At 37.9% G+C, this 10,161-nt stretch overlaps 1 protein-coding gene across 1 annotated transcript in view; it reads right to left on the bottom strand.

Annotated features, from left to right (window-relative positions):
- The window catches only part of GDPD1 (glycerophosphodiester phosphodiesterase domain containing 1), a 37,733-nt gene extending 36,979 nt beyond the window's left edge, over window positions 1-754 (bottom strand). Inside the window, exon 1 of the mRNA XM_006924890.3 lies at window positions 45-754. Within this exon, the coding sequence (XP_006924952.1) occupies window positions 45-186 (142 nt within the window). The 5' untranslated portion in view covers window positions 187-754. The remainder of the gene's footprint in view (window positions 1-44) is intronic.
- Window positions 755-10,161: the final 9,407 nt, after the last annotated feature.

The raw sequence follows: 10,161 nt of genomic DNA, 5'->3' as shown, positions 1-10,161 counted from the left end.
AGCCTCCCCCATCCCTGCCATCGGGTTCTGAGGACCCCTCTCACCTCCACGGTGAGAGATGTGTTTACTGAGGAATCGCTGCTTCTTTCTCTGGTGCAGCAAGGTCGGGTATTTGAGCAACAAGAATGAGGTCACCAAGTACCCTCCCAGGGTGGAGAGAAGGTAAAAAGCCGCGGTGGACGACATCTCAGCCACCGTGTGGAAAGTCTCCCACCGCCGGGGCCTCTGAATTCCGCTTCGGCGGTCGCAACGGCTGCGGCGGCGGCGGCGGCGACGGCAGCTGCTCGAGGTCTTCCCGCCCCCAGCCGGTGCCAGCGGTGCAGCGCACTTGTCCGCCGGCCCACGACGCAGGCGCAGCCGGACCCAGGAGCTCCGGCAACAAAAGGGCCCCCGCACGCAGGCGCGCTCCGGCTGCTGGGTAGAAGCCCGCAGAGGACCTGTAACCAGTTTCTGTCACCTAGCTTTGTGGTCGGCCCCGAAGCTCCAAACTGAGGCGAAAGCTTGGAAACCTGCCAGTGCCTTCGGCATCACTCGGGCAGAAAAGGCTAGTCAAGAAGAGCCTTCAGGAAGTCCTGACATAATTAGAAGATCCACATCAAAAAGGAAAGATTCCAGCGCAGAGTCTTAGCCCCAACTCTAAGGAATGCAAATCAGTTACCCATAGAGGACTTAGAGCTTGCTAAAACCAGTAATAAAGCTATCCATTTCTCTAGCCAAGAAAGAACTTTTCCTATTGTCACACATAACCATAAAAAGGTACTAGTTTATCAGTCAAATATTTGAGGGATGGCCTCCTTTCTCATTGGTGTTGAAATGCAATTCCCAGGCCTTGTAATTGGATAGACAGTCAAGAAATATTTGTCGACTTACAAGTCCATTTAAAATAAGGAAACATTGACAAGGCTATAGGTTATCACTTAAAAGTCTCAGGAAGACCGGAAATGAAATTCCAGAAGGCCCAACCAGTTTCCCCTTCATTCCACGCATTCCAAACTACTAAAACTTGATAAGAGCCATATTTTAAATGCAAAAGAATTAACCATGGACTGGGGGAGAAATTTCGGCAACAGCATATCTCCCGCTGAAGTGGAATGCAGAGTGATTATTTAAAATCTTGTGATTCTTGACTCTAGGCTTAAGCAAATTACTCTCTTCCATTTATTTGTAAAATGAGAAATTTTTTACTAAATGATAAACTTCAACTCTCACATTCTGTTAATTATCTTGTTTCCCCCAAATTCTAGTTTCCTTTAAGAGGAGTAAATAAAATTTAGAAAAGATTCTTGAAAAGAGTGGCCTTTATTAGATTTTAAAAAGTAACTAAAAAAGATTTTTGCATCAATTTACCATCAGTAGTAGTCTATCTCTTGATCTAACACCAAAATACCCAAAGGAATGGTAAAGCCTTTGTAGAAAAAAAAATTTAAGTATAAATATTTCTAAATACAACTGTAGGGGTTCAGAACAAGTCACCCCAAGAGGTGCTACTCTGGCATGCAGATTATTTCAACCTGAAAATAATCAAGGTTTGTTATGGTGCGAATGATTCTAAGACCCACGGAGCCAATTGAGATTAATTATGAGCCTTTATTAGCTTTATTAGCCGGCCAGCGATTGACTCTCTACCACGCAGGGTTAGAGGAGATCAGCCCCGGGGTTTGAGAGTGAGGCAGTTATAAAACCTAGCAAGCAGAATTCAGAAGCAGAAGTTGGCCATTAGCATAATACATCACCTAGTACCACACCCTGGTTAACAAGTAAGTGGATTACAGAAGCAGACATTGGCCATCTACGTATCTTATACAGTACACTTCCTAAACCACACCCAAGCAAGTAGGACAACTTCTGGTATCTAAAGATATTTCTTCCCTGTAACTGACTTAGCTAGTTGGCTCACTTGAAAATTTTCCACCCTTAACAGGTTCAGAATGCTCAGGAAGAAACTTTGGCCTTCCCCCTTATGACCTAAAAGAATTTAAGGTAAAAGATCTGCTCCAGGAAGAGAGGTATCACCTTAAAAAACTATGGTGTAATCTGAACTAGTATGATAAGGAGTGTTTAAGAAAAAAACCACAAGCCTAAAATGGCATCACTCTTATTAAAAGGCCGTGATACCAAACCTAGATTTAATACTTAATCTAATTGCAGTTTCAACCTCTCCCAGAAACATAATCTTAATCAACAAGTATGGAATTTTCTGGTCAAGCACCAAAAATCTTGTCACAAGGGCCCCCATAGAAAGAAGAGACAATCTGCATGATAAAAACCCTTCCCTTTCTCTTCTCCCAAAGAAAAGCTGTCCCAGCCCCAAAATAATTATTTTCTTTCACTAACAGCTCCCTTTGCCCCACCCTGCTTCCTATAAAAATCTTCCATTTTGTATAACCCCTCAGAGCACCCTTCTAGTTGCTAGATGGGATGCTGCAGGATTCATGAATTGCTTAATAAAACCCATTAGATCTTCAAATTCACTTGGTTGGGTTTTGTTTTTTAACAGAAGGAACCTAGCAAGGCCCATTTGATCAAAGTTCTCCCTGTGTTCCATTGTTTCAAGATGGCCCAACAAATATTTATTGTTTACTAAACATTAACTCTTCATCCTTGCAAATTGTCTTACTTCTTCTTAAAGTTCTAGGCCCCCACATCTTCCTCCTTAGTCCAAAATGACATCTCTTTTTGCCTTACTGTCTTTGGAATTTTCGTGCTTATGTGAATTCTCCATTTGTACCTATTAAAACTTGATTTTCTCCTGTTAATATGTTGTGTCATTTTAAATATTCAACCACCCAGAAGAACTAAGATGAAAGAGGAAATGTTACCCCATCCTTGACACAACCAAACTTTTCAAAGCAAAACATTTTTAAAAAACTCATGAGTTGAAAAATTTTGCCTTGTTCTGTTTAGGACTCTCAGATTATGTCTTACAGGTCAGCTGATGCACATGGTTCTTTCTCCTTTTTCCAAAATCTCACCTAATGGCAACTTTTTAGATTCTATGACTATTATTTATAATGAGTACAGATACATGTATGCAACAAATATTACCTAAAAAAAAAATCTATATAACTAAGAATATTTAACCTTCAAATATAGAGGCACCTGTGGCTTAATAGATAGAGTCCTGAACTTAGAACCCATAGACATAGCTATACCATTTACAAGCTGAGTTACTTTGGGCATATCACTTAGTTTAAGCCTCAGTTTCCACATCTGTAAAATGGGGATAATAGTATTTACCCTCACAGGGGTATTTTGAGGAGCTAATGAAGTAAAATGAAAGCATTAAAAGTATCCTATAGAGTTAAGCTTTCGGTCAAGATGGTGGAGTAGGTAAAGGTTGTGCTGACATCTCACAACCATGTCAAAATTACAACTGAATTATAAACAACCGTCATTGAGAATTACCTGAACTCTAGCTGAACAGGACTCCTATATCTAAGGATATACAGATATACTCCTATATCTAAGGAAACACTGTTATGAGGGGCAGAAGTGCTGAATTCCCACATGTGGCAGTTAAAAATTGGGAGAGATATCTTTGGTGTAGAGCTCCCTCCTGAGGAGCACAAGGGGGGTCACAGCCCCACTGCAGGATTCACAGCCTGGGGTGCCAGTGTTGGGGAGATAAGTCCCCATAACTTCTGGCTGTGAAAACCAATGGAGATTGTGGCTGAGTAAAACTGAGGGCAGTCAGAATCCCAGGCGTTCCTCTTAGAGGGCCTTCACATGGACTTACTCGCTGATGGACTCACTCACTCTGAGTTCCAGTGCTGCAGCAGCAGCTCCAAAAGTGCCAGGGACATATGGGGAGGAAATGAATTGTCTGGCTTTGGGAGGAGGGCTGGAGGAGCAGCTTCCTCCCTGACACTAGTGCTGACAGAATCCATTGTTTCTTTGTTGAGCCCAACTCCAGCCCAGCATGCAGACACTGATGGGCACCATATCTGAGTTTCCATCAACCTGATTAACACTATTCACCCCTCCCTGGTGAGTCCCTGAGACCCCATCCTATCCATCTTGTGGGTCTACCCAAGCCACTTTCAGTGATTTTTCCATACAAACGACCAGTCTTGGCTCATGCTGTGGACTTTCTTAAAGTCTCTCAAAGGTTCACGAACCCCAAACAAGCAGCATCAGGCTTCAGCATGCCCTGTACCTCTTGCTAAGTAACCCCAAACCCGGCACTAGCAGCAGCTGGCTTCAGTTTGCAACTTACCCTCTCCCAGGCACTTCCAAGCCCAGCACAATAGCAACTATCTGCAGATCACTTCATAGTTCATACTAAGTGGCTTCCAACCAGGCACAGGCAGCAGCTGATCTTGGCTTGCAACAGAGCCCCCCTCAAGAGGTCCCAGAACCAATATACCTGGTGGCTGGATTCAAACCACACCAGAGAACCACCCAACCACTTCCGCAAATGACACACCCAAAGGGCAGACTGGGCAGTTACCAGAGCCCTGCTAAAGCAAATCATACTCTCTAGGGTCAGTCCCTGCACAACAGCTTCTCCAGTGTAGTCACCAGCCAGTCCTCACAACCAATCAGCCTGAGGTTTAAGCCCTCCCATTGACATACACATGGCAACCAAGGCTCAACTACAACAGGAGAGCACAGACAGCCCACACAAGGGACATACCTGGAGCACTCAGCTCAGGTGACCAGGGAGATTGCACTACTGAGTCCCACAGGACACCTACTACATAAGGGCATTTTACTAAGATGGGAAGACATAGCAGCTCTACCTGATACATAGAAACAAACACAGGGAAGCAGCTAAAAATGGGGAGACAAAGAAACATGTCCCAAATGAAAGAACAGAACAAAGCTCTAGAAAAAGAACTAAAGAAATGGAGACAAGCAATCTACCAGACGCAGAGTTCAAAAGACTAGTTATAAGGATGCTCAATGATCTCAGTGAGAACTTCAACAAAGATAGAGGAAACATAAAAATGGAGATAGAAAACATAAAAAAGAACCAGTCAGAAATGAAGAATATAATAACTGAAGAAAGAATATAGTAGAAGGAATTAACAATAGATTGGATGAAGCAGAGGATCAAATCAGAGATTTGGAAGATAAGGTAGTAGAAAACACACAATCAGAACAGCAACAAGAAAAAAGAATCAAAAAAATGAGAATAGTTTAAGGGGACTCTGGGACAACATCAAGTGTACTAACATTGGCATCATAAAGGTATCAGAAGGAGAAGAGAGAGAGAGCAAGGAATTAAAAACCTATTCAAAGAAATAATGACAGAAAACTTCCCAACCTGGTGAAGGAAATAGACATACAACCCCAGGAATCACAGAGAGTCTCAAACAAGGGGAGCCCAAAGAGGCCCACACCAAGACACATCATAATTAAAATGCCAAAGGTTAAAGACAAAGACAGAATCTTAAAAGCAGCAAGAGAAAAGCAGTTAGTTATCTACAAAGGAGCTCCCATAAGACTGTCAGCTGATTTCTCAACAGAAGCTTTGCAGGCCAGAAGGGATTGGCGCAAAATATTCAAAATGATGAAAAACGAGGACCTACAACCAACATTACTCTACCCAGCAAAGCTATAATTTAGAATTGAAGGATAGATAAAGAGCTTCCCGGACAAGAAAAAGCTAAGAGTCCTTCTGAACCAAAGAAGTATTACAAGAAATATTAAAAGGACTTCTCTAAGAAGAAGAAAGACCAAAAATATGAATAATAAAATGGTAATAATTTTAAATGTAAATGGATTAAATGCTCCAATCAAAAGACATAGGGTGGCTGGATGGATAAGAAAACAAGGCCCTTCCATATGCTGCCTACAAGAGATTCATTTTAGATTGAAAGACACACAGACTGAACGTAAAGGGATGGAAAAAGATATTTCATGAAAATGGAAATGAAAACAAAATCTGGGGTGGCAATACTTATACCAGACAAAATAGACTTTCAAACAAAGGCTATAACAAGAGACAAAGAAAGGACCCAGTAATCCCATTTCTGAGTATTTATCTGAAGAAACCCAAAACACTACTTCGAAAGGACGTATGCATCCATATATGCATTTCAGCATTATTTACAATAGTCAAAATATGAAAGCAACCTGGGTGTCCATCAATGGATAAATGAAGAAGAGGTGGTGCATATTATACAATGGAATATTACTCAGCCATGAAAAAGAATGAAATCTTGGCATCTGCAACAACATGGATGGACCTAGAGGGTATTGTGCTGAGTGAAGTAAGTCAGACAGAGAAAGACAAATGCCATATGATTTCACTTATATGTGGAATCTGAAGAACAAAATAACTAAATAAACAAAATGAACAAATTCATAGATACAGAGAACATTTTGATGGTTGCCAGATGGGTTGGAGGTTGAGGGGATGAGTGAAAATGGGGAAGGTTTACAAAGTACAAATTGGTAGTTACAAAATAAGCATGGGAATGTAAAATATAGCATAAGGAATATAGTCAATAATACTGTAATAACTATGAGTGGTGTCAGATAGGTACGAGATTTATTGGGGTGATCCTTTTGTAGATTATATAATTGTCTAATCACTATGTTGTACACCTAAAACTAATATAATATTGTATGTCAATTGTAATTTAAAAATAAATTATAAAAAAATAAAAAGTTTCCTACATAAGTATTATATAGGAGAGAACCATTTCTCTGTTATAAGATAGAACCGTTTCTCTGTTATCAAAAAATCTGCAAAACATGTACAGAATTATTCAAAAGAAGTAACCAAGCAGGAGCCTATATACCTTATTGGAGGCCCAAGAGAATGAACACTAATGAAAGAACAAGCAAGCTATAATAGTAGAACAGCATCTTTTAAAAAATTACACCAACATGACCAGAGATGTCTTCTAAGATGAAGGAGGTTATATTTTGAGGGAAATTTACAAGAGGCTCCAAAGTTAGCAAGACATTATTTAAACCTAGGAAGTAATCAATTATCACGGGTGTGTGTGTGGGGGGGAATGTAGAAAAAGAAAAAGTATCAGAAATCATTGGCCTTACTGTTTCACTGTAAAAAGAAAACTGATGTCCGGAGAGGTAGCAGTTTGCTCAAGACTATACAACTAGTGGCTGATGTTATAATAAGGTTACCAATTTTAATTCAGTTCAAGAGCTCAGAGAAGATAATATTGATCTCCTGACCAACAAAAGATTTGAAAAAAAAAAATCATCTTGCTTTTTATAGAAGAGAGTATTAAGTAAATTCTCACTTAAAAACTCTCCTTTGACATGTATCAGAAGTAGCAGATTTAAGATTCAGTACAGTGAAAAGAACACTGAATTCTACTCCGATGCCTTATATTGTCATTTCAACTGCATCTGTAATTGCATTGTCCCAAATCGTTAGTGCTCTAAATAGCAGATGCAGTGGACTGAGGACATATATCATTGGGACTGGAAGGCATTTACCCAAGAGTTCTGAAGGAACCCACCAATTAAATTGTGATACTATTCAAAATAAGAAATTTGCTGTAATGAACAGCTAGTGTGCTCATAGATTAGCAGACTGCCATCAGGATTCCCAGCTATGACAATGAGAATCTGATTAGAGCATGGTTTAACTCTCTGTAGAGCAATTTAAAAATATGCATTGAAATGTAAAACGTGTGTATCCCTTGATTCATCAATCGCAGATATGAGTTTATCCTGAAAAGAAAATTTCGCAAATATTAATAAAAGATGTAAGTACCATGGTGTTCCACCATGGTTTGCAGGAGCCCTAAATTGGAAAGAACCTAGATATCAAACAGTAAAGGATAGATTATATATATCAAAAAGGATGCAACCATTAATAATAAACTCATTTACTGACAGGAAAAATGTCTATAATATATTTTTGAGTGAAAAAGGTAGATATAGAACTAGATATATTCTATGTTTGGAATTATATAAAATTGCATATCTACATATACTTGTATGATGTCTAGAAGGATATTTACTAAAATGTTGCAAGTGCTTAGCAGAGCACTAGCAGAGTAGTGGAATTTCAGGTAACTTACTCTTTTCTTTGTTTTAAAAAAAATTCTTAAACAATAACAGGTACAATGACTACATGTAGTTTTACAAAAACAACAAAGGTATGTTCAAAAACAAGAGCCATGTTTTAAGTGGGGTTATAAACTAGGTAGTCTTACATTTATACTGAGAAAAGAGCTAGGATAAAACTTGGGATAAAAATCACTGGATACTTGAGTACATATAATTTAGTAGTTAAAAGAAAGTAATCAACTGATGTAATACAATCTTTTAGGAGATTTTGGAATTAAAAGGAACCAGAGAAATAATTTACACTTTAGAAAATTTTCTTATACCTATTCAAATAGAAAATTATTTTTATTGCTCTACCTATGGGTGGGACTTACAGTTTGGAAAGGTTTGGGGGAAATATTTAAATTGTATTTAGAAGATAATCCGATCTGAGCTATCAGTTACAAATAATTATCCCTTACATTTATATAACAATTTAGAGTTTGTAAAAGACTTCAATTAACACAACCTTTACATGTTCGAACCACAGTTATCCTTAGAAGTAGTTGAGGGAGTTAATATCCCCATTTTACTGATCAATAGGCCAAAGCTTTAGATGGGATCTAGTCTACAGTCATACCACCCTGAGCATGCCAGATTCTGTCTGATCTTGGAAGCTAAGCAGGGACAGGCCTGGTTAGTACTTAGATGGGAGATAGAAGAGATCCAATGTTTAGAGATTCAGTAAACTATTTCCTCAAGACAGCAACCCAATGAGCTGCTGTGCCAACTTAAGCTAATAAATATTATTAAGAATATTGAAAATTAAATATAAACTATTAGCTGGCCTTTGTGAAAATTATGTTACAAAAATTGCCTCATCTTAGGATAGGCAAAAAGTTGTGGGAGACAGAACAGAAAAAGGGCAATTAAATGGCTAAGGAATCTGAGAGGTTGTTTAAACTAGCAAAAACTAAACCCATTTTAGAAAAGACTACAGGAAGATACAAGAGGAGAGGTACAAACCAAGTCTATAAAACTGCTATATGCTCTGGTGCTTGCCATAGTGTTTCGCACGTACTTGGTACTGTTTACCTGATTACAAAAAATAAGACTAAAGAACTATTAGAACTATTAGAATTACGAGACTTCTTTGAAAATAAATTTAAGATAAATAATAATTATTATCAAGAATTTATGTGTCCCTTGATTAAGAGCTTTATAAATACTCCTTTAATCCTCACAATCACCCCTTTGATAAATAAGAATTATCATTACCGTTTTAGAGAAAATAATACTCAAGAATTAAGTAAATTGTCCAAGTTTCTTAAGTAGTAGAGTTAATTTTTTTTTTCTTTAATCTACTATAGTACTATTTTATACAGCAGAAAATATAAAACGAGAGGATATGAGAATATAAAGATTCGGTACAGTTTTACAGAGAATCAAGATTCATAGTCTTAAAGAGAACTAAGATGTTTAGGGGGTATGGTACCTAGTTTTTCTGACATTCAAAACTCACCCATTCATGTGTCTTAAGACCAGAGTCAAAATATGCAAAGAAATTGATATACAAGGGAACCTAACTTTAAGTAAATCAACATGTGAGGTCATTTTTAAAAATTAAAATAATTTACTTTACAAAAATATTCATATTAGTCCTTTAAATGGTAAGCACTACTTAAATATGGTTTACTTTAAAAAATTTTTAATTCTATACAATTTTTCTTAGACACATCAAAAGACTTAGGGCAAAGGATGTCCCATGAAGTCCCTTTGGACCTACTGATTCTTAAAAAAGAATCAATCTGAAATATCTGCTTATATCTCAATTAAAAAATTTTTGCTAAGCAAAGGATGATGCCAGTGCTGCTATAGAACAAATATAATTCCTTAAAAAAATCATCACTTTTGAAATTTGCTGAGGTAAGTTTTATAAGATTAAAGAGAAAGGCAGTAAGCAATAAAAATTGTGTAGTCCACATTTCTCTAATGCAACACCGTAAACCTACTTATGAATAAAAATCAACATGAAGTACTGCAATTGTCTCTTAAGCAGGTTATAAGTACAAGTATTGCAGTTGTCTTTTAAACGGGTTATAAATACAAATAGCATAAAAATATTGCTTTTAAAAACTCTACAGAAATTCAAATTAAGGTGGCTTCTGTAACCAAATTAAAGAA

The sequence above is a fragment of the Pteropus alecto genome, unplaced genomic scaffold, assembly GCF_000325575.1.
Source record: "Pteropus alecto unplaced genomic scaffold, ASM32557v1 scaffold98, whole genome shotgun sequence".
NCBI lineage: Eukaryota > Metazoa > Chordata > Mammalia > Chiroptera > Pteropodidae > Pteropus > Pteropus alecto.
This window is presented reverse-complemented; position numbering and strand designations above follow the sequence as displayed.